The sequence below is a fragment of the Haliaeetus leucocephalus genome, unplaced genomic scaffold (assembly GCF_000737465.1).
Source record: "Haliaeetus leucocephalus isolate CR32 unplaced genomic scaffold, Haliaeetus_leucocephalus-4.0 Scaffold696, whole genome shotgun sequence".
Classification (NCBI taxonomy): Eukaryota; Metazoa; Chordata; class Aves; order Accipitriformes; family Accipitridae; genus Haliaeetus; species Haliaeetus leucocephalus.
Window position 1 is genome coordinate 1,582,784 of NW_010973132.1, and position 25,299 is coordinate 1,608,082.

A 25,299-nucleotide genomic window follows, 5' to 3' on the forward strand; every position below is an offset into this window, starting at 1 on the left:
CTCCTCAAGGGTGCGTGAGTGGCCAGCAGCAGGCGGGGGGGAGCCCGAGGCATCAGCCGTCCCACTTGTGCGTGGGGGCACCCTCTCCCCTCCCCTGTCTCCCAGCCTCAGCAGCACTGCCCTGGCAGAGCTAAGCAGTGGGATGGGCAATTTTGCCACCCGAAGCAACTCGCTGCCCTAAGCACCTGCCTGCTTGACTACCACCCGTGTCCTACCTCGGAGGCTGGTGCAAAGGAAAAATAAACCCCCCGAGGCAGGCACGTAACCCAGAGACCAGCTCAGACACCCGGCAGCAGAGCACCAGTCCTTACTGTCTCACCTGAGGTAAGGAAACTTGCTCGAAAGCTATGGCTGCATCAGTGGGTAGTGCAGCCAGGGCGTATTCAAGGACCAACTCGGCGCTAGCAACCTGCCACTTGTGCTGTACCCATCTGGGGCAGGGATGGTTGCTTCAGTCCAGCTTCTCTCCAGACCTGGGAACCGGCAGCCCGTGAGCGGTAAGTGCATTCCCACAGCCCATGTCCCAGTGGGGCTTCAGGCAAAACTCCCCAGTGCGGGGTGAGTAGGCATCATCAGGACATTCACTATGAAAGCAGCATCCTTATCCAAAGCAAGGACATGCTAAGGTGTCCACTTAAAGCCAGTGTTCACACGTTATGTATTTCACTGAAATGCATCCAGAGAAATTACAAAATGGCACAGACAAGGCAACCGTCAAATATGCAAAGCACTTTCTACATAGATGCTGCTGATAAACAACATAACCACATCACAAAACTGCATAAGCATCCTAGGGAGCAAACACGCAACAAATTCTGCATGGACTGAGAGCTGGCACTTGTCGAAGGTGTTTCTGCATCTCTCCCAAGCCTGTTTCACTGTTGGCTTCACTTGGGAACTCACCAACTGTACATCCAGAAATCTCATCAGGTTTTGCATGCCGAATTTCAATGCAAAGCAAATATTGATAGTTTGGGGCCAAATTCTTATTTCAGATGCTTCCTGTAGTTTTGCAGGAGTCAATAGGTGTAACTGAGCAGAAGTAAAAGTCTGGCCAAGAAAATCTCCCAACTCTCAGACTGTGTGGAGCCAGAGACCAGAAGTTTCTCTCGCTCAGCAATCTGCTACTCCCTTTTGACAGCTGAATCACATTAAAATTCATATTCAGAAACATAAGCAGGATTACTCTTCACTGTTCACCAGCAAGACCGCTAAGCAGAGTAGAGTGCGGAGGCCAGCCACCGGAGCGTGCCTGCCGCCTCAGACCCCCAGGACAGTCCAGTGACATGATGGCAAAGGTCTTGAGTTGGTCAGCAAGGTGAAGGATCCAACCAGGCACCCACGGCATCCTCAAGGGTGGAAATGCTACTGGGGCTCAGGGGCTGCTGTTGGTGCTGGGGCTGCCCAAGCCAGGCAGGATGGCAGCTCTCTACCCAAGTCGGGGCAGGGACTTGAAGGAGAATGTGGCTGAGGGGAGGTGTTGAAATTGTGTTCGCAGGATGCAAAATAGGATTTTGTGGCCAGGCAGGCAGCAGGGCACCTGGAAGGAGAGCTGTGGAGGAAACAGGACCTTCCGGCGACTGGTGAAGGGTTTCCCCTATAGACCTGCAGGTCGTTAAATGAATGTCTTCAGCTTTCTGGAGGGCCCATGTTCAACTGCCTTTATGGGTGCATTTCTGAGAAATGTAAACAATGGGATTTTAAAAACCAGGGCAAAGTCTGCTGTTAGCAGAGTGCCTACAGCAGCTCTGATTCCTGCTGTAGGAGAGGAAGCTGGCGTTTCTGAGAGACACAAATGTTGCGCTGCAGAGGACAAAATGTCCCCAACGGGCACATTATCCCACTGCTGCCCTCCCTGAACTTTCCCAGCTCTCTGCTGAAGCAGCCGATGCCGGCTCCCCGGCCAGCCCTCTGCAGCCAGCCCTGGGGGGCCAAAAGGGAATTTGATCCCCAACATCCTCAGGGTAAAACCTTGCCCACCTCAGGCTGCCCCAGGGCTTTTCTGTGCACCTCAGGAGGGATCGCACCACCAATGCCTGCACAGCCAGCTCAGCTCCTGTTTCCAGCATCCTCCCTGCAAGCAAAAGCTCAAGTGGGAAGAAAACGGGACAGTCGCCACTGTCTGTGGGTTGATCTGCACCGAGGGAAAGGTATGTTGTGCCCTTCCACCATAGCTGGTGAAAACAAGGCAGCGCCTTGCTTCCACCTGCGAGAGCAGGTCCAGGAAAAGAGAGTTGTGGGGCAGACAGAGATACACCTCACCCTGCTAATGCATGGGAAGACCACAGAAAGCCTTGTCTTCTTGAGGATTTTACCCCCATTCGCACTAATGTTGTGCTAAGAACATCTTTTTCTTTCTTTGCCAGGCTCACTGTCAGTGATAGTCTGTTGCCCAGGCCATTTGTAAGATGTTTACTGAGAAAATAAATCCATTAATTTTTTCTCATGAAAGTTTAGAGCCTTCCTGGAATCAAGGCAAGCGCAGATTTTCTACATTCACAGATTTCTGAATGCCAATAGAAATTAGTCTAGAAACAGGCAAGCTGTAAAGCACGATGTTGAACTCTTGCCAGCCTTGTGACGGCATCATCCCATGGACTTCCGTGAACTGCTGCGCGTTGCCCCTGCTGTGGGCTCAGCATCAGGGCTCAGCGGTGCTAAATAACGCTTCAGCAGCTGAACAGGCACGAGGAGGAAAACCGACGTCATCCCAGCAAATCATCTTCACCCAGGAGAGGTCAGGGCATGGTATAAAGGCAGGCCAGGTGCATTTCCAGATTACAGACTACATCCTTCTCTCAGCTGTGTTATTTTCATGCCAGGGAACCAACCTCCGATGATCTTGGTGCCTTTCTCGCTGATTTATACCAGTATCAGCAACAGACCGTTCAGGCCTGCGGTGCAGGAGACCTCTGGGATAAGGTCTGCTCCACTGAGACAACGACGGTCAAATGTGAGCGCATAAATCCCCCAAATAAAGCCCCTGTGGGCCAACTGTTGTCTTCAGTTACAGCACTGCGGGCCCCTACCTATAGCTTGACAGAGCTCAGCAGACTGGCAATATTTCCCGGAGTATATTAAGATAGAAAAAGGATAAATATCAAGTCATGTTATTTTCTGCTATAAATAGGTTCAGCTCCTCTCACTTGGATCCTTGCCTGATGATGCCTGCAGAAAAGGTTGGCCCACTGGCAGGACACCAGCCCTGAGCAATTTCAGTGATGACCCAGGGAGATTTCATCAATAGGTGGAAAATATGGGAAATATTTCACCTAGTGAGCCCAATCGTTGCCTCAGGTACAGCCCAATGTATCAGCTTCAATGAAAATGCATTGGCGTAATTGGGAGTATTGGCAGACATGCTGGAGTGAATCAGACGGAGGGGAGGGAGTGTGAGAAGTCACCGGCTGTTTGCTCTGCCGGAGATTTCCACCCCCACAGCAGACCTGGTAGAAACATGTGCCCGTGCTTCATCCTTTTCCGTGCATCATCTGCTGTCTTCGCTACCTTCAGCAGCGCTGGCACCACTGCTCCCAGCTACCAGGATCCCCAATTCCAGCAGAGAGGGAGCAAACAAATACTGGGGAGATGGGTCTTAAACAGCCCCAGCTCTCTGCTGAGCAAAAGCCAAGCCTCGAAGTCGGGATGTGACACAGGTTTTTTTAGTACCAGGGGTTCTGGCAACAGCTAAGTGCCTGTTTTGTTCCAGGGCATGGTTTGGGTCTGCTGCATAACCCTCAAGTCTGCATCTTCCTTTGCCCTTACACCCTGCAGCTCAGGTACAAGGTTCATGGCACCAAAAGGCTGTTAAAGCTCGATCCCTCCTTGTACACCCAGCCACAAGCCTGCAAAATATTTCTCCTCCTGTTTCTCTTTGTCTATCTTTGTGCAAGAGGAGGGATAATGTAGACAAATAATACCGGAAAATGTATTAATTAGGTCCGAACCTTATCTGATGTTAGTGGAGGCATGCTGCTTTACATTGTCTAGCACTGTGAACCTTGGGGTTTTTTAGCTTCTTTTAAGGTAATTTAATAAGAAGAAACAAGGAGAGGCAGCAGCAAGTGACCAAAAGGTTCTCTGCTCAAGCTAACACCTGCGTTGCACAAGCAAAAGTGGCTGTTGAAGAGGCATTCACTGGCAAAGCAGAAGTAGAGAGGCAGCAGCAGTCTCCCACGCAGCTTGGATAATGACAGGGTAGCAGCCAGCATCATTGTCTTATATATTAACTAAGAAAGCAGCGACCTTCTGGATTTGCTGCACTAATTGCCATGTTGCAGGGTACAGAGTGTGCTTCTCTCCAATGCCCCACCGTTTCTCTCAACTCCCCCTTTTTGTCATCTTTACTGGCACTGTGTTTATCGGCATGTAGTGCAATATCTTATATTCCCCATTAGATTGTTTATGCATGCAAACCCCCTTTCCTCTTCAGGAATTCCTTCATCCTCACACCACAGGCTGGCAAGAGCCACCTCCTATAAAGACTCTTCTGGAACCTAATCCAGCCCCATAAAATCCCTACTGAACTCAACAAAGCTTAAATCAACAAGAGCCGTCTATTTCCTGAGGTCAAACGTTTCTTTCAGTTCTATTTTAAGCCAGTGAAAAGAAACTGGGGGAAATAAAAGCTGTTTAGATACTTTTCAGGCTGTGGCTGGTGGCTCATCGGAGCGCCCGCCTGCAAAGCTGGGCTCGGTGGGAGCCAGCAACTGTGTCTCTGAAATACCCGGCTCCTAATTTTGGTCCTATTGTCAAACATGACCAGAATATGTTCTGTTCCCCCAGCTTAACTGCATTTGGGAATGACCTGGCTCGGCATGCCCCAAGCTGGAGGACCCACGGAGTAATTAGTAAGCGAGGAGTCCATCATCTTTGATTTGTCTCTAGACCTCAGTGCAGTGACTGAGGTCTGATTCATACTGACGCCGAGTTCCTTTTATATGAGAGCAAAAGCAATCAAAAACCATGTCCGTCAGTGTTTTCTGTTCTTGGACTAAGTAATTGATTTTTAGCTCAGTTTCCCATGGTAACAAGGCTTTCTGATCACCAGCTGCACGTGTTGGCCTTAATAGCTTTTGAATCCACTGCTTCATTTCAGCCAAATGTGATGGCAAGATCAAGGTCTGAAGGATAATTAAGTTCCTACAAGTTTTCTGAAAACAGGCCGTGTGTGGCAGACCCTATTAGTGCCACGTCGGTACCTTCACTGCAAATGGAAATTTAATGACTTTGTATTGGACATCAGAGACTCCACCCAGGGAAAAGCTCTTGTAAGTACCTTATCTAGGGACAAGCTTCACCCAGGGCTTCCAACCACCCGCAGGATGCAAATCCACAGGAGACCAGGCTTTCTTCGTTCTGAGTGTTCGTAGAACAACTTGCTATTTTAAGGGAGCATAAGGGGTGTTAAATAACAAATCAGTATAAAATTAGGACTGTGTGTGAGGGTCCCTCACAAAAATCCCTGGTAAAAAATATGAGAATTTGCAAAAGTTGGTGGCTGTTGAGCATCAGGGGAGAATACCAGCAAAACAGAATATAAATCAGGAAAATATCTATGTGCAAACATTGTTCCTTTCTCTGGCCAGTCAGACTCAAACTTCTACTCAAAGCTAATTGCATTTGACTTCAGGGAGTCAAGACTGCAAGACTTCCCTGCAAACACAGGTCAAGAAGGAAGGCGGCAGGCCCCAGGGTAGCTGTGCATTAGCTCCGAGGTATATCCACACACCGCGAGCACCTGCTGAGCCGTCAGCCCTGAGCACCCTATTCCGCACACTGCGCACGTATCGGATCGGGCTGGAGCATCCCTGTATCTGCAGGCTGAGCTGCCCGCGCAGCCCGCCGTCTAGGGCCCATCAGTGAGCCCTGGCACTGGAGCTGATGGAGGCATCTCTCCTTGTGCATTAACTACCCCTACGTAACACAGACAGTGCTGTGAGCGTCGCCTGTGCCCTTGCTGGGCACTGTGGGCTCACGCTACCTCAGAACTGAGCTGGTAACTGCCCCGAGTGGCTTGAGCCTGTGTTAGAAAGCGGGAGACCCTGTCCCAATCCTCAGGGAGATGTGGACGGAGGAGGAGTGTGGTCAGGCTTACCGGCGTGGGACAGAGGTTGCTTCAGCAGCAATGTGCGGTGCCCCTCGGCTGTCCCATCGCAGGGGACGGGACTAGGGCTGCTGCTTGGGAGCACGGGAGGGACTGTTGTACGGGGGCGGTGGAAAAAAAGGGTGCTTGTGGGGGAAACATTTGGTTTAGTTCAGAAACCAGTGTGCCAGGCTGGTGCCTAAATCAGAATATTAAGGCTAAAGCTTCCCTGGGGTCAGGGTCACAGTGCTGTCACCAAGCGGATGCAGAGCCAGGCCAGCTGCATGCAGCCTCTTTACGATTTACGACCAGCTCAACGCAGGGCACCCGAGCTGGACCAGAGCATGTCATCCTTTACCAAAACACAAAGCCAGCCCCCACCTCAGACCCTTGCCTGGTCCCACCTGGGGCAATGCCTTCTCTGTTCTGGGATTTCATATATAAAATTCCCCATCTCTGCTCTCTGACTCCCTTGTTTGCTGTCTTCACAGCTCATCCCATCTGTCCCCATTTTAAAATCTCCTTCCCTCCCTCTTTTCTCACTAGGTCTTCTTCTGGTGTCGCTTCTCCCACCCACAACACAGCCTCATTTGTACCTGGTCTGACCAGGCTTGCATGCAAAGGGATTAAATCATCATTTGAACCAGCTCCAAGGGACATCACTTGGAAATGGAACCTTAAAATATTAACTAAATCAGCCACTTCGTGCTTCGGAAGTTGCTTTTCCTGCATTGCAGATGGGGGGGTGAGCGCTCGTACTGCTTACCATCACTCTTCCTCTCTGTGTGAGCTGGCAGGCAGAGGGCGTGCAACGTGCTGTTTGCTGATGAAGAATAAAAGCGTGAGGTACACCTTTTCTTCTCTGCGAGCTGGAAATCCAGGTCTTTTATGTTGTGCTTGGAACGTTTGACTCAGCAGCTGAATTTCACCCACCACCTCCAAACCTCTCTTCCACAGGGAGCACTGCCAGTAGTTGATTGGGTGAAGGCGACAGTTTTCAGCGAGGAATTGATGCAGAGGTTTTGCATTCCAGGTAGGATGCGGCACATCCCAGTAAGGGCTTCTCTCTAAGCTCCCACACAGTGGTGGCCACAGGGCCTGCCTCTTTGTGGAACCACTGGACCGTACCCATCAGATTTTGGCCTTCACAGTCTCAAGGTTGGAGCAATGCAGAGTAACTGCCATCTGGGGAGGCCAAACATGCTCTCTGCCTCAAAGACGTAGCTTAATCGTGCTTGGTGAAGGGGGAAAGATGGCTTCCAGCTGGGGCTGACAGATTTGCTATGACCCCACCCAGTAAGTGAGCATCATCACAAACTCTGCCACAGATAAGAGGCTGGGACTCAGACACAGTACATATTTTATTATTAAAAAATGCATAAAAACTAAAGACATGCTTCCCAAAGTTAGAATCTATATGTACATCTGCGCTTCCCAGGCAGCTGCAGGGAGCATAGCTTTCTGCCCTCACTGCAAATGTGCACCGCACAGGTTTTTGTTACTGTTTGTTAGGTGTTATCTTCTCACCTGCATTTACAGCATTCCAGCTAAATGAAGAGAAAACCCTGTACTGCCTGGGGTATAGGATGGAGCAGTTTGTATCTGTGACTGAGAAACTGTACTGAACTTCTGGAGACATCTGTAGGACATTGCTGTTCAGTAGGAAACTTTACAGAAAGGATCCATGCCCAAGCCCCAGACTAAAACTCCCCTTCCCTAGGAAGCGTTCTCACTAGGGGCTGAAACTGGACCTGAATTTTGTAGTTAGCCCCGAACCTTACAATAAGCAAATACTGGGCATTGAAGGGTGGAGTGTTCCGATACCAAGTCTGCAATTTCATTTGACTTATTGGTCCCACCTTTGCCAACTCAGCAAATGATGACATTTGTGGTATTCGTTTCTGAGGAAGAACAATGTGGAATCCTAAGTCTTGTGATACTGCCGAGTTTTCAGCACACTGGAAATAAAAGAAATTAAGATCTAGCAAATATTTAGGATAAGTAGAATAAGATGTAACTGCACTTCCTTGCTGGGAACCACTGCACAAAACAAATGCTGATTTACAGTAAAATATTAAATTATTAAAAACCACACAAGCGCTTGCAGTTATAGTGAGTCAGACATGCTGATTGGAAAACAAAACAAAACCCAAAGAGCAAAACCATTAATTTTGCCCTGTCTGGAAGGCTGCAGTGATACTAGTCTATGTTCTGATGTGACTTTTACAGCGTGCCAGAAGACCTCCTAAATAGGAAGGCCAGTGGTTCTCAAGCTTTTTCATCACGAGGACTCTCTCTTCAGAAAGAGATCTCCCAGTTGATCCCTTCCCCCCAACACACACACCTTCCCAAAACCGATTTCACACCTTCACTACAGCAGCTACAGCACTTGGTTATTTGAAAAAGTCATAGGACTGTTAAAGAGAAAGATTAAATGAATCCTGTTTTAAAGCAAATGCTGATTCCTGCTCCCGCTGAAACTGAAGCAAGTCTGCCATTCTGTAGCTAAGCTGCCTCTTTCCTCTCCTGGAGGGCAGCACTTAGCATTAATTAGCACTGTTTCCCCATACTGCTGTTAAGTCCTCTCTACACTGCTTCCTTTCCATCCCTTTGAAGTTGGATTCTGTCCTCACACATGCCAGCTGCTCTCCCTCCCTTCGCATTTAAATGCCAGCTGCAAGTCTGGTCAGGCCTGAATTGGCATCAAACAGAAGAAAAAGAAAGACATAAAAGAGGTATGTGGGGTGAAGAGGGATGCTGGATTTTCATTTTTTCTAATTTCATCGCTCACCAAAACATCTGAAACTCTTAAAAGGGCCTCAGACTGAGGAAGCAGCAAGTGTCACTGCATGAAATAAGCCAGATGTTCGAATTCAGTGCTGGGTAGAAGCAGATCTGCAGATCAGTTTGAGAACCACTGAGGTAGGCAACAAGTCTAGGCAGTACTGCTGAGTGAACACAAGAGGAATTTTGCCCTCTTGTCCTGAATGATAGTGTAAATACCCACTAGTGTTTTCAGAGGTACCAGTCCCGAAGTCACGCAGCCAGGATTGAAGACAACATCTACACAAGAGCAAGCACTGACTGAACAGAAGGCGTATTCAGCTCTGCTCCAGCAGTCAGTGAGAAGGAGCCCGCCTTAACTTTGAACTCCTTTCAGCGGGATGCGATCAACCTGTAACCCTATTCCCCCCCTCCCCAAATCCAAGGGGATGCTGGGGTTGTGGTCCTTCCAAGCCGTCTGCCACTGCAGCCCACACAGGTGGTGAAAGCTGAAAAAGCTGCCCAAGAGCTCTGGCCAGTGCTGTTCAAAGCCATTCCAGATCCGGCATCAGAGCCCCAGGTGACACGGCACTGCGGCTGCACATATCCCGTCCCAGGGAAGCAGAGTGTCACTGCTATGTACAGGCTAACAACTTTTCTCTCCTTCTGTCTCCAGCTCATACAGAAGGCTTTTGTCCTCCCCTTCCTGCCCATCTGGATGCCTTTCACCCTCGGCATCATCTCCAAGGCACAAGGGGCTCATGATGTACCGATAGTCACTTGTGACAGCAGCAGCCGCCCCAGCAATGGTCTCTTCACCGTCCGTGTTTCCAAAGGAGGCGTGCAGGCCAGCGTCACTCGCAGACGCCTCTTTGTCCTTCCCAATGTTGACATAGAGAGGATCTTGACTGGAAGAGAGTGTGGACATCCTCCCACGAATCATTTCCAGCTGGGACCGGAGCACTCCGAAGCTGGGGCGTAGCTTGGGCTCAGGATGCCAACATCTGCACATGAGATCATAGCTGCAATATAGAGGGAGACAAGAGCACTGAGAAGCAGACCAGCCACCCCCTGCACCTCCAAACAGGGGCTCTGCGCAGCGCAGCTTAGAAAGCATAGACACCTTCCCCAAAACCTATTGGTTTTGGCCTTGCACAGGTGACAGCACATAGGCAGCCATTATGGATCTAATTCCTTGTTTCTTCCCATTTTCAAAGGCATTCTCACTCTGGTCAAAATAATTATTTAGACAGTACCAAAAAACCCCCAAACCCTGTCAAAGGATGCTGAACTTCTTGGTTAAAACCTCGTTCCACTGTCTCTGGAGAGCTAGAATAGGACTGTGAGTGTGGCACCATTTAGCAATAGCTTTTGAATTTATTCACAAAAAGCATCCCAACAACCTCTGCCATGGCTGAAGCCATCCCTCCAAATTCTAGTTCAATAGCAGATAAAACCCAGGAAGAAAGAAAACAAGAGATCCAACTGTGGGAGGTGCAAATTATTTCCAGAATATTCTTTTTTCACACCACGTTAACTCAGTGCTGCCAGCGTAATGGAGGTGTGCTGCTGTTGCTGCCCGACAGGTTGCCAGCAGGACTGGAAAAAGGCACAGTGGGTTTGTTCAGAAGGCTGCGAAGGAATGGACAACAGCTTCACTGCTGGAAGAGGGAAGCTGAAATGGCCTTTCTACTACAAAGACACCACCCCTACGCAGAAGATGCGTTCAGTGCCATTAGCAGCCTCAGGCCCCATCCTGCAGCATCTCTCCTGCAGTCAAACGCCAGCCACCTAGCTCTGGTTGCCCAAGGGCCAGCATCAGTAGATGTTGCTGGCTCTGATGGCCTGTGCTCAGGCAAGGGGCGAGGAGCCCTGCTCTCCTGCAGCTGCCTTCGCAGCTCAGCGCCGGCGCTGGCTGGCCTCCCGCCGGAGCCCACTGGGCTGGAGCGTGGCCAGAGCCATTGTCCTCCTCCTCTTTGTGCATCACCCACAAGACTGGCAGCTGCATTCCTATGGCATTATTGTTGCCAGTTCTGCAGGGAACAGGAACAAAGCACAGTACTGGCCCTGAAAAACACCGCAGACAAATGAACCTCAGTTAAACTTGTAAATGGAAAAAATCTGATATGGCCTTTATGGGGAAATAAAGCATTTCATGATGGCTTTTATTTTACTTTTTGTGTCCCTTGCTTGCTATCAGCTTTACAAGACTGGTTTTGATCTCACACTAGTTTTACAGAAAGCTTCTATGGTTCAGTTGTCTTAATCCTGATTTACGTCCCTCACAAACAGTAGAAATAACTCTAAACGCTCCAGATAAAATAGAAACTTCCTATTCTGTGGCCCCAAATAAAATATCTTCTTTTACCGTCACTCGCAAACAGCAGAAATTCATTTGAAAGAAAGGTAGAAAACTACTGGCTGTACTGAATTAGCCCACAAGTCCATTTGCCCCAGTACCCTCCCTCTGAGAGTGGCCAGTAGCAGACGCTTGGGGAAAGCACATAAGCTGAGGGTGAGCATGTAGTGAGATTTTTCTGGTATATTTTCCCAGGTCTCAATAACCTGTAACTCAAGGGCCTCTTGAAATGGAGGTTGTGCCTTTTTAGTAGTTTTTGATGGGTTTTAGTTCAATGCCTAGCAGGTTTTTGAATCTCTTCTCTACTTTTGGTATCTATAACATCCGATGGCCATAAGCTCCACAACTTGGAACCAAAGCTACTCACAGCAGTCAAGATGCAGACATATAATGAATTTAAGCACTGGTATAACGATGTTTTCATTTAAACTCAGGAACAGTTAAAAGGAACTGCTGAGAAGATAAAAGTGTACAGCTTTAATAGCAAGAGTACAGATTATTCCCTATGTGGAAGAAAGGCTGGAGAAAGAAAACCACATGAAATAATCCACCATCAGAGCAGCAGGGAAGAGGGAGGAAAGAGGACTTCATGTTGTCCATTTTACACACAAGGAATGGCTTGAAAAGGCCACTAAAGTCAGTGCTCATAGTTAATGTTTTGCTTTGGGCACAACAGAGAAAACAGAGACTTGCTTGGGCACTCAGTGAAATGATTTAACCTTGTCCAGACTAGACAAGCTTTTACCCTGGGAGAGGTTATGGTGACGCTCCCTGGGGGACCTCAGCCCCATGTGTGGACTCCAGGAAACTCCAGCCACCACCCATGCAGCAAGGGTTCCTGAGCAAACATTTCACGTAACCTGCTGGCCAAGAATGGTCCCTTGGCTGCAGGACTAAGGCAGGACCACAGGCTGCAGCATGTGGCTGCCTGCTCCCCCGTGGGCTACCCGAGTCCTTCCTGCAAGTCTGAAAATGTCTGAAACCAGTACCTGCAAGATTGTCCCGGGTTTGTTTCCACCTGTAATTTAAGGTGGGACACTGATCTACAGAACCTTAGATCCTCCTATCTACTCTCTTCTCTTTCATCACGTTATTTCTGTGAGAGTAGTAGATCCAATTTTGAAAACTGGGCCAAGCTTTGAAAGACACATGCAGGCCACTGCCTCTGCAATCCAGTTTCCTTGTAGTCTTGCTAGATTGCTCTTCTATTCAGCCTTCAGGGTGTGCCATGAAACTCATCTCTTTTCTCAGATGCTGGCCTGAGAAGGTAGGGAGCAGTGAGTTTCTGGAAACACAGTTACAGTTGCCATAAAGCCGAGAGCTGCTAATGTTGACACTGTTCAAACCCTTGAGCCAAGTTAGCTGCTCGTGTAGCTACCACAGGTTCCAGGCAGCTCTGCCAGCAGAGAGTATCTGGTAGCTAACCCAAAGACTTTCTAGTGAATGCCTCTGTGTCCTGGAAAGTGGATAGATTCAGATCAACAACCCAGCCAGCTGCCCCTGTTTCCTTCCAGAGAGCCAAACTTCTCAAGGAATCACATGTCAGTAGGGCGAGGAAGTACTCACACATCTTCCAGGCACTCTGGCGGCTGCTTCAGCCTGTTCCCGCTGATGAGGTAGTTGTAGATTTCTGCATTCTCAATACCGGCATAAGGGGTTTGCCCTCGGGTCACAATCTCCCACATGGTCACTCCAAACGCCCACTGAAAGGGAACAGCACACAGAACAAGTGAACAGACACTTCCCTGCTCACTGGGGTGGGGTTTCAGCATGCTCAGACTGTGCTGACCCTTCCAGTTTGGGGTAATGTCATGTGAGCAGCAGTGATGCAAGGACTATCCAAACTCTAGCTAGAAAACAAAGAAATGATCCATCAGATGCTGCTGATGCTGACACATCATCTTGGGAGACACCTGAAGGCCTTGCCTGGCCCCATCCTGCAGTGGAGCAGGGGAAGATTGGGAGCTACTGCTGTCTTCCACCTGCAGACCTCTCCCAAGCATCTCCTACTCATGGTTCTTTAAGGTATATGGTATCAGTTTTGTGGTTCCCAGCTATAAGAAGATTTTGATTTGGGGCTCACAAATCAGTTTCTTAATTCATTGAGCCAGATTCTGAGGTACTGGAAATGTACAGGCACAAATGAAAGCAGAGTTTAGCCAATAAGCAGGGCGAGGAACAAACCACTCATGGCTCATATTCATTTGTGCTCTACACTACAACAGTCATACTTGTACATTTAAACTAAACTGCAAGGTTTGTTAGGTGCAAAAAATTACTATTTTCATAAGCCAAACCCTGTCCAGTGTCTATTGTACACTGGCTGAAGTAGCGATCACCAATCACTAAACACTGCCTATAGTGGTTACAGCAATCACTGGGCAACACAGCAGCTAAGTTACAAGGCACTCTTGGTGATCTCTTCAGGGACACTGTGACATGGAAAACTGCAAAGGCAAGTCCACAGGCCTGAAGGAGAAAACTAATGTGAAACCAGATCAAAAGGCAGCAAGGAAGAGGGCAGAATGTATCAGAACTAAAAAAAAAAAAAACAAAGGGAAAGGAAGCAAAAATTTCAAATGAATGGGTTTAGCCTCACTCCCCAGGGGCAAAGTTATGGGCTGGAGTGTCTAAGCACTGATATATTCAGAATCTATGAAGTTCCACCAATGCCTTCTGTAGGACAGAGTACCTTTGCTGCACTTGTACATGAGTGTGGGGGTTATATGCATTTCAAATGCCACCTTCAAACTGTCATGCAGAAGAGAAAGGAAAAAGAATAAGAGTAAGAAAGGAGAGACTGCATAAAGAGAGAGGAATAGGAAGAGGAGAAGGGGAAAGGTAAAGGAGAGGATGGGGATAAGCACTGAAAAATGAGGACCAAAGGACAACAGGAAAAGGGTTCATGTCTTCTGCCATAATCCACTTGCGCATACTTTCAGTCTTGAGTTCTGACAGCACCCAAAGCAGAGGTAGCACTGTCCCTCAAACACAAGGCAGACTCCCTTTCCCATCACCAGGGTCTTTTCCCAGCCTCAGTGAATACAGGATTCTTCCACTTCAGTGGGAATACAAGTGGTCTCCAAATGCACTACAGCAAAACTCACCACATCACTGTGTGTTGTGTACAGATTATCTGCCAGACTTTCCAGAGCAAGCCACTTCACTGGCAGCTTGGAGGCACAGCCCTGACGGTAGTAGTCTCCACTGTAGATTTTCTTAGAAAGCCCAAAGTCTGCAACACTCACGTTCATGTTCTCATCCAACCTAAGGGAAAGTTTTCATGACCGAGGAAAGCATTTATTGGCTACCTCAGGCAAAAAAAAAAGTTACGTCCAGGGCACTGAGGTATAGAGTTCACCAAGTATTACCCAGAAGGATAATGACTTCATCTACTTGATGACCAATGTGAAATAGTTTAGTGGCTTCAGATCAGTTCCTTGAGACTAATAGGGAGAGAATTAGGACCAAGGAAGTAAGGAAATGGCTATGCTCAGATGGTCTACTTGGTTATGCAAAGTGAACTCAGATACTTTCTGTAGTTTCCAAGATTATCATCAGAGGACACCTGAAGTGCTCGCTACTACCTCCAAGGCCTGCACCCTGTATAGGCCATCAAAAAAAATAGGGTGCTTGCCTAGACTGCCTATTACAGCTCCTCAAACTAGATCTGCAACATCTTCTCTCCAGGCCTGGTTAATGGTCTGAATTGCTCTGTCACCCACTTAAACATAGACATGTCAGTAAATAGTGCACGTAAGGCCCACAAAGACTTCATGCTCCCAGGCCTCATAAATGACTCCTGGCTTTCCCCAGAAGATGTGCTGCAATAGGCATTCAGCTTCCTCTGGAGGAAGTCTGTGTTTTTTAGATGTTTAAAAATAGGAAATCAGTATGGGTTTCTCATAAATGTCAAAGCAGGCTCACCCATCATTTTTCATTATGACTATCAGGCTCCTGTCTGTACATCTGGACATTCAAATGCCTTTGGAAATCTGCATCTCATTGCAGATTTTACCAGTTGTTGTGGTTTTGTTCAGAGGCAGAGTTCTGTCTGCCAGAATGAGTTGTTCCTTACTCTGTTCTCAGGGAAGAAGCAGAGTGGAAAAGATAAAAAAGGACTTTTCTTCCCTTCAAAGCAGGCAAGGTAGTTTGGGGACAAGAACAACAATGTGGGATCAAACAGTGTGTTCACCATGCAATTATTTCTAAAGGCATTCTCCACAAGCTTTGAGGGAAATTCTCCACTTCTTATATTGTGATAATCAAGTCCTCAAAATAGATACAAGAAATACAGACTTCAGGCTACAATGAAAGTTCCTTTCTCCTAACACAGCCAAAACCATTCTCTCCTGTTGGTTACATTATATTGCGGAACAAGTAGCCCATGCTGATGCACAGCCATTAAAGTGGCTAATTAGAGACACATATTGTAATCAACTCTATGAAGCTAGATGTGCAGACCAATGATGGAAAAGTTCCATATAAATAGGGTCTATTTGGAAGCTCAGTGTTAGGAGTTGCTCCCAGCACCACCACACACCCCCAGCCCTGCAACCATGGCTCCCCTATGCCTATTGTCACTTAAATGCAAAGACCAGCATCCTCGGGCAGGACGCCCCCCTATTTCTGTCACACGAAAGGCTTTTCATCCCTCTCTCACCCACTCTGGTCTTTCTGTTCTCTAAAAACTCATGGGTCACTTACATGCAGTTCCGAGCTGCAAGGTCCCTGTGTATGAAATTTTTTGAGCTCAAGTACTCCATCCCACTGGCAATGTCAATCATGAACTTGAGGAGTGTCTGAACAGGCAAATTCTGAAAAAAATAACAGTTTATGTTTTGTTCCTGGAAACTTTCAAGCACATATGGCATAATTGTGAGATCTGCTGCTAGCTTACTGAGCAGGGATGGGGGATATAGGGAGGGGATGGAATGCAGGAGTTGGTCCTCAACATGCACGGAATGAAATATTTCAACATCACATCTCACAATTTTCTCTGGTATTAAAATCCAGTCATCTACCAATGCCTTTGGGAGAACAACCCTGAACCGATACAAGTACATTCTCTGAAAATCTATACACTCCCAGAAGGAATTCTACAGTAAGACAGACTTACAAAAGGGTTTTCCCCAATTCGTGACATCAGCAGAAAAGCATGAAGGTCTCCATGCTTCATGAAGGGCAGGATCACCATGGGAATTGGGAGACGGCCCTTCGGACGGCTCCGTAGACTGACTCCTAATAAGAACACACATAGCAAAAGGGTTTTAGCAAACAGATCAGTCCCAAGGGGAATCTTACAGGCCACTGTGCCTTTCCCTTACAAATCTGGAGGAAAATGTGCAGTTTTGGTGGGTAGGTTCCATGCTCCAAGCCACTTTGCATGGCTTCAGGCCAGGAGGTGTTGAGATACCTCTAAAGCTGTTTACTTTAGGCCTACTGCCTCTCAGCTCTCCTTGCAGGACCGGCTATAAATATTTCTAGGATCACTCCAGACCAGACAGCCCTGAAGTCCAGGCTCTGCAGAGCAATCTCCACATTCTGGAAATTGCCTGTGTTCCATAGTGTCCACCCACAAGTGTCTTGCTTCTTACTCAGTATTTTGGAAAGTCACAATCTCCCCTCCCTCTATTCATCTACCAACCCACCTGTTCACATTTCACAGCAGTTTAGACATATCTCAGCCAGGCAAACTCTCCCTGTAGGATTTGCAAGAACCAAAGAAATGGCTTAAATAAGAGATGCTTATTAATGGTGTATGAAGGCAAGTGTTGTGAGCACTTACACACACTCCAACTCCCTCTAGGCCTGGGAAGGACCAAGGCTGATATATGCAGGACTCCAGGCAGCACAGAGCACTAGCGCTGCTGTTGGACAGCAGTGGGGGTGAGTATGTGAGGCTGTGTGGGATTGTGCAGGAAAGGGACGTGCTCTGTGGCACAAGCAGCAGCGCTGGCTTACCAATCAGTTTAGTGACATGTGGGTGGTCAAACTCCTTCATACAAGCAGCCTCTCGCAGGAACTCCTCAATGTCAGTTGAGGTAAAGATATCCGCTGGAAAAAAAGTGACTGTAAGTTTTCTTCCTTTGTGGGTAGCTCCAAGGGACTTTACAGATAATCAGACACTTGTTCTTTGTGGCACAGCACATCCTCTCAGACCTACAGCTAGATGAGCCAGTTTACAACAAAGCAGAGCCTGACACCTTCTCCCAGGATGGGCGGCAGTAAGCACACATCAGGGACATCTACTAAATTGGTTCTTGGCAGAGTATAGACCTGCTGATTAGCAGCTCTTTTCTCAGTAACAACTTTCCTTGGAAGCCATGCAAATCATGTGTGGGTAAAAGACGGAAGAATTAATTAGCTAAAAGGACCTAGTACAATGTCAGGAGAGGAGATGTCACATACAATTAAAGAAAATGTTGAAACTGAGGAGATGGCCTGGAGCCCCCATCTGGCACAGCAGACCCCAATTCATCTCTGATAAGGAAGGCATGAAAGATCAACATTTTTATGTCTCTTAGCATGACTGAGTCTTCTTAGGTGCTAGAGCTAAGATTTCTTAAATAACCACACTACTGGAGAGCTTGGACCAAATTCAACAGTGACATGCATCAACAAAAATTTGGAGTAAATTACTTCTCATTGCTATTACTCCAGATTTATGGAAGTATATCAGTATAATCAAGAATTAGCCCAGTGGACTACTTCTTCCACTGCTGCTGCTGAATTTAGCAGGAGTCCTCCAGTCCTGCTGCAAGATCACTCAGACCTGTAGGGGAGTATTCACGTTATCTGCTTTAGGCAAGTAATTTAAGTATGATTCAGAAGACAAAAGTAGATTCCCGTTTAACAGTCGATGGAGAAAGGAAGGTGCCTCAGGAGGGTGACAAGAGAGTTTCCAAGTTACATGCCTGAAGCTAGATAGTCTGACTACACAAAAACTTTCAAACTGATTATTGTTGAAACTGGATAAAATGATGCAACTTACACTAATGTGGTACTAGTATATTTAGTACAAACTGGTATTCTGTGGCAGCCAAACTCAGCTTGAGATAAGTGTGACTCCTTACAGGCAACAGGGGTGAAATAAAATAGGTTAACATATATATACATAAATATATGCACATACTTGCTTTGACTGACACCTATCTATCAATTGCTTTTCCTTTTACAGACTTCAGCCTGACGAACGTGTTAGTTGCCCTTGTTATGTACACTCATCAAATGACAAATCAGAAGGGAGTTTGACTACTTAGTCAAATATGCTTGACTGACATGAGTTAGCTCGTTGCTGCATTCAGCCCAAACACTCTTCTGGCTGTCTATGCCACCTGATGTAGTGCTGTGTTGAATCAAGCAACTGAATGAGATCCTCTATACACAGAAGAGGCTGTAGCTATGACTTGGTTTTGGTTGCACTCACCACATGCTAGGTGCTGTACAAGCAACTAAGGTGGTATAGGTCCTTCCCTCAAGAGCTTCCACTACAAGACTGACATAAAAGGAGTGGGAGACAACATGGGTAGAGTGGCTGAGTGGGAAGCTCAGAGAGGAGTAAAGAGCATCGGGGGATGTTTGCTGGATAACAGAACAGATACCATTTAATCTTTCCAAGCTCTCTTAAGTACTTCAGGTAGCCCTACTCTCACTTACCTTTCAGCATCTTCACTGCCACTTTCTGGAAAGAGCCATCATCTAGCTTCAGTAATGCCTCTCGAACTGACCCAAACTCCCCTGTGAAATGACCAGAACAGGCAGTGAGGGAACAGCTTCTTGTGAAGAAAGTATGATTCACAACAGGTTCACTCCAAGGGTCACTGGCAAAGAAGCTGAATAACCATAAGAAATACAGCTACCAGCTTCATTTTCATTCTGCAGTTCCAGCTAGCAGCTTTCAGCATATGTGTGTCTAGAAGAGGTAGCACTGCCAGTAGACAGAGGCCACTGTGCTGGCAGCCCAGAAGGCAAAGGAAAACAAAGGAAAACAAAGCAATTCTCCACCAGATGCATGATGCAGAGTCAGAGTATAAGCTGGGATCCCAGGCAGACATTTCTGGGGAAGCCATATCATGAAGAATGAGTCTGAGTGAGGCTCTGGTCAGAGAAGGGGCTATTAGCTGGAGCAGTGAGTGGATGAGTTGGCTGAGGAAGCTCTCAGTGCTGACAGCCGTCAGAGCTGAGCAATGGTGCCAGGACTCAACCATTTGAGACACAGTCACGCCTTACCTCTCAAAACTCAGGGAATTACTTCTATGAATCACAGCTAACCAGACAAAACATAGAACGCCTACTTGTGTGTGCATGTTATGCTAATTCACAGGAGGAAGTGTTTACCCTGGTGTGTTCTCTAAGGGACATAAGAAGAAAGGCAACTGGCCAAACCCTCTTCAAATTATTTTAGCCTGGAGTGGCTTTATACCACACCATAATAGCCTCTTTGCATTAGATCTGGCCCTAGATTTGCTCTCCCTGATTTTGTAACAGCTTACCCCACCCAAAATGGATTAGTATGAGGAACTCTGGTACTGAAAAGAAGGAAACAAAATACGGCACTTGGGACACCTACCCCAAAAACATTATCTTTCCACTAGCTTTTCACCAGTGTCCTTCACTACTTACTGTATGGCACATGCTTATTTCACAATAACCACGAGCAGTGGATCTGACCACAAAAGAGGAAAATGGGAAGGAGCAAAGGCATTTTGTACTGCTTCCATATCATGGAGCTGTTGCTCAGCTGTAGAGTCAGCAGAGCCCAAGATAATGCAGACACACTGTCTTACAGTCTGTATGCTGAGCATGGGGTTGTGGGAATGGGGCTGACAACACACACCAGATCCTGCCAGCTACTATCCTCCTACCAAGGCCCCACTGCAGCCAATTTCCACTTTGTTATCTCTCATGGGGACAGCCCAGAAGGGTTGAAGCAGGATCCCAGAAACTGGCCAAGAGCTGACACTCACAAACAGATGACACATGTGTTTAATTACTTAGCATCGTTAAGCCTTCTGAGACCACTTCTGCAGGAATGTCATCTTCCTGCTCTGAAAGAAACACATTTGTTCTAGGAGGGATGGAGCAGAAGGAAGCTCCCAGTGGGAAAGGGACAAAGAAAACTGCAATAGAACTAGTCTTACAGAGAAAAAGGAAGCCAAACCCTTCAGCTTCCTTTTGCTTATGATCCCTGACTTACGCTTCTCTCTTAGTTATTGGCTCTATCATTACACGTTTTCACTTATTTCTAGAGAATGCCTTCAGCCTGAGAAGTAGGGAAGGATGATTCAGTTAGCACGTTGGCCTGCCATTTGGGAAATCTAAATTCAAAACTATCTTTTCACACAGAGTTTCTGGGCCAATTTTTTAGCTAAAGTTAAGTGAAAAGCATCCTACCTTTACTCTGCCCATCCCTCCTGACCTGAAAACCTCAGAGAAATGTTAGGAGCACCTGTGTGGGAGATCCACAGTCAGAAGAGCTCCTAAGGACCTGAACTAGTGAGGACAAATGTGAGCAAAATTCAATATCTGTTCCAAATGGGTCTCTATAAGAGCCCAAACTAAAATCTGGACTCAAACCACCCCAGACATTGAGAATATCTGAAACTGAATCAACATTTTTTTTGAGGGGTTGGAGTGTTTGAGGTAGATCACCTCTGTCTCTGTATTGTCTCAGTCCATTTAATACTTGATGCATGCTTATGTAAATGGAAGGAATTCTATAGCACCACTTTGTTAGTAGAAAGAGCAGAAGTTTAATTGAATATTCCTTTGTTTAAATCTCTGAAAGAAATTCACACGCCAGTGAATCAACAGCACGTTGGAAAGCTGAGCATAGACTGCAGTTCATGAGTCTGTAGAGCCATATTATAGGAATGGCTTAGCCAATATCCTCTTAGTTATGCTAAACCTTTGAAACGTTTTACCCCAGTGGAAGAGAAAGTTCCATTTAAATTGCCATCTACAAGCAGAAGGAGAGAAAACAGGCTGCTTATAATTGCTTCTCCCTACTCAATAGTAAAGGTAACACAAGTGGGACTTAAAATGTAAAGCCTTGTTCAGTTTTGGTTCTTACCCTTGCCCAACATTCTTCCCAAGGTGAACTGCTGTTCCTGTATTAAGACATCTTTGAGTTTTGTCTTCAGCTCGTCACTGATCCCTACACTCTCCACTGGAAAAAACACAAAGAAAGAGTCAAATAAGGGATGCTTAAATATTCTGTCACAACATCAAGAGTCACCTGTTCTAATCTCTATCTCCCATCCGATTCCCATACTGTAAGCAGAAAAAACTGAAAAAAACAGAGTTCCCTTCCATGTCCTCTAGCCTCACCACAGACAAGAGGCTAGTAACTTTCAACCACAAGAAAATGTACCAACAGTACTGAAAGGGAGAGGGTGCGATAACACCACCCTTAAACACACCAAGAGCAACAGGAATACAGAAATATTGTAAATAATGCTGAGAAGACAAAATCCAATCAGAAGGGACACTGATAGACATTGGTTCATACAGCTTCATTTAAGTTGATGGAGCTGCACTCATTTTCAGTGACTGGCTCTCAGACTATTTTAAGCACAGTACAAGTCTCACAGTACCTGGCTGAGAGGGTAACATAATGTCCAACAGTTTATGGTCACTAGATTTAATGGAGAGACCGCTAAACCCAGGCCAGCAAAGTCAAAGACAGCTGGAGCATCATCCTAACCCAGCCATGCAGTGCTGCTACAGAGAGCCATGCCCTTGCTGAACCAGGAGACAGAAATGGATCATCTTAACTCTGGCCGTTCCTGGGACTCAATCTCCTGTTTGAGAAGTTACTAATTCCTGGCCTTCCAAGACTGATTAATTGGCTCATACTTGTAGCACAGCTCAGCACACTGAGTTTAAAGCATACTGCTAATATTGTGAAGCCATATTTATCTCACTTTTGCATAATATTACAGTCAAAGGAGTCCCTGTAGTGTGAAAGTGGGGCAGGGGAGTGGCGAATTTATGCCTTGCACTAATATACACAATGATTGTAGCTGTAATTAACAAGCATTATGTAATTGGTATGGGAACAGCAATTCTGGCCTTTCACCTCTGCCATCCACAGTGTCTAAGCCTCCTTGTAAATTAATCCCATGTTCTCCATGCAAAAACATCCATTTCAGGGAAAACAAAGGGAGAGCATAGTACATGCATGAACACAGCTTTTCAGGCAGAATCATTCAGGTCATTTTACTTACAAGTTGCTTCAATGAGCTCGGGGCCCTCCCTGTTGAAAGACCTGGCAGCTCTGAAATGGACTGCTGGATCCCCTCTGCCAACCACACTGCCAAAGGCATGGCTAGAAGGCAGAAAAGACACACAGGGCCATGATTACATGGGCCATTCACTTCTAAAAGGGTGTGTTGAACAGCATGGATGATTTCTCACGCCTTGCTGTACAAATACTACAGACTGTTTTGTTAAAGAGGGTGTAGCTGGAGAGGAGGAACAATGGGTTTATGCTGCCTTGCACCTAGAGGGGATGGGAGCGAAAGAGGGGAGTCACTGGGAGAAGTTGCAGGTTGGGGCAGGTTGTAAGAGTCACATAAACAGAGATGCTGCTGTGAGAGGGAAGTCTGGGAGACTCTGAAAAGAATAAGAAGCTTGCTTGCAGCGGGGAGCAACCCACAGCCAAGTGTCAGAGGTGATGGAAAGGAGACCTTCCTTGGAATCCAGAGGGTTCTGGGCAGTCAGGAAGTTACAAGCAGCTGCTAGACTGAAAGCCAGCATGGGATAAAGGGCTCAGCCCATAAGAACACAGAAGATGATTCATCTGTGGGTCTTTTCTCTTTGAATCTTTTAAGCAGCAGTGCTAAGGACTTAGAGTTTATATTTCCATATTCTAATAAAGCCCAGATATTGACATAACATTTTTTCTCCTCCATTTTTGGTGTTATAATTTTGAAGAAAAGCTAGGGTACTTTCCTGCTAGTCTCTAATCCAGGGTTGCCCCCAAAACTGTGAAAAAAACAGTTATCCAGATAAAGTGCCAAAAGTACTCAATTCAAAATGCTTTTTGAAAAAGAAGAGTCAGAAACCACACTAGAGGAGAAAGCAAAGATCTTTCTCACCAGCACAAAGAGAACCTCCCTTACCCAAACCGAGTTTCCTTTCTTCTTTTTCGAAGGAGAATAAGAGCCAAGGCAACAGCCGTGACCAGAGCTGTGAGAATGCCTAATGCCACAGGAACCCAAGACGTCCCATAAGGAGGTTGTCTCTGGCCACCTAGATGATGGAGAAAACACCAGTCAGGAAACAGAAGACCATCAATGGTAAACAGAGCATACTGAGATATTTCTTCTTTTTGCTTTTAAATGGAAAAGCCATGCTGCTGGATCTGGTGTACACAGTGGATCATTGTAGACTGGAATTTGGCACAAACAGCTACTCAGTCAAGCATCAGAAAAGCTGGCTGTTTCACACAGCAAAGGCAGTGCAGATGCATCCAGTTATCAGAACCTATTCTTAGTTTTGAGCCTCAAGAAAGTAAAAGGTGCTGCTTCAGATTATACTACTTTACATGAGCTCACGATCCGGGGTGCTTTAAACTGGAGTCTCAGGACAAAAAGTTTGCTTCATACAAGCATTTCTGGGCAGGTTTCACCTTGTCCTGTTTGAGGCAGCCAGCAGAACCTTGACCAGGCTACACAGTACTGCCTGAATGCCGACCAGATAACATTTTGAAAAACAACAGAGAAAGACAATTGCCTTATTGCAATCTGGTTGAAAATATTTGCATTTCCCCTCTCACCCCTCCCACAAAGAGAAGCACCCTGTGGGACGTGGTGTTGGTGGTAACTTCCCAATGTTGTTGGTTGGTTGTAACTTCTCAATGTCTCTCTACCAAAGAAAAGGTGAATTTTAAGAAGTGCCCTGTGACTCAAGAACTAAGTTAGCCAGCATGCAGGTTCCAATTCTGGTCTAATATTTGCTCCCAGAATATGTATACTTTTGACTACAAACTGTCTACAGAAGAAATGGAGATGCTGCCAATCTGAATAAGCTGCCAGGGGAGGAAGATAAGCAATATGGTTATGAATAAAAGAGTATTATCTATGCTTGGCAACCAACTGATAAATTAATCCAATTCCCTGAGAGATTTCTTCTCCAAATACAATTACTAAAGTTTAAATGTGAATTTGAATGGGTTTATTAAAATCTAGGATAGCCCTCATATCACCAAATTGTTTAAAAGCAAACAAGAACAGGTAACATCCCTATGCACCTCCTGCATCTTGATGCTCCCTTGCTCACCTTCAGCAGTTGGCTGTGCTTTACCAGAAGCTAAGGAAGAATCATCTGTTGACGATTTAAGTAATCCTATTGTGTTATATGTCATAAGAGTATAAGTAAACCTGTCCTTAAAAGAGATTTTAGGTTAATGGGCTGAGATTTGGATGAACCTCTGCACAGACGTATGTGAAAAGGAGTCAGACATCCTTACTGGCAGAGTTCTGGCAGACAAAAGGCTTCTAAGGCTTGATTACTAGTTACATTGTCAAGCCTAATCCAAGTTTTTAAAGAAGCAATATTAGTCTAATAAACAGGTAGAGTTTAAGGAAACAGAATTCTGGACCACTGAGGAAGCAGACTAGTACTTCTCCACTTAAAACAAATTATCAGAGCATTAGCAGCTATTTTCCAGCATCTTATCTCCTTCAGCGATTCACATATTCTTTTCCCACCCAGAAGGCTTTATAGGCTCTGGGTTGTACGATGCTCCCTCTTGCTGCACCTTTTGACCCAGCCTTCAACACTGTTTATGAGGGAGAGGGATCAGAAACAGAAGTGGAATGAAAAGACAAGAAAAGGTAACTCCAACCATCTGCACAATGCCCAAGCCAATCATTTGGGCTGTTCCTGTCAAACAATCAGGGTAGAAACAATTAACAGCACTGATGTAAAAGGTCCTCTCTGATAGTTAATGATAAGGTTTCCTTCCCCCTGTGGTGAGACAAACCTCTCTCTGCCTGTTTTTCTAGTCTCTCACTGCTAGCTGGCCTGGTGAGAAAGCAGGGATTTAGGTCTGGGCGGGGTCCCTCCAAGAGAAGGATGGATG

At 46.4% G+C, this 25,299-nt stretch overlaps 1 protein-coding gene across 1 annotated transcript in view; it reads right to left on the reverse strand.

The window, feature by feature from the left end:
* Positions 1-7,428: 7,428 nt before the first annotated feature.
* The window catches only part of TYRO3 (TYRO3 protein tyrosine kinase), a 43,753-nt gene continuing 25,882 nt past the window's right edge, over positions 7,429-25,299 (reverse strand). Inside the window, exons 10-19 of the mRNA XM_010580063.1 lie at positions 23,336-23,465; positions 22,439-22,539; positions 21,283-21,378; positions 18,867-18,947; positions 17,172-17,264; positions 16,327-16,448; positions 15,915-16,024; positions 14,315-14,474; positions 12,774-12,910; positions 7,429-9,870 (exon numbers count right to left, since the gene is read on the reverse strand). Of these exons, the coding sequence (XP_010578365.1) occupies positions 9,495-9,870; positions 12,774-12,910; positions 14,315-14,474; positions 15,915-16,024; positions 16,327-16,448; positions 17,172-17,264; positions 18,867-18,947; positions 21,283-21,378; positions 22,439-22,539; positions 23,336-23,465 (1,406 nt within the window). The 3' untranslated portion in view covers positions 7,429-9,494. The remainder of the gene's footprint in view (positions 9,871-12,773; positions 12,911-14,314; positions 14,475-15,914; positions 16,025-16,326; positions 16,449-17,171; positions 17,265-18,866; positions 18,948-21,282; positions 21,379-22,438; positions 22,540-23,335; positions 23,466-25,299) is intronic.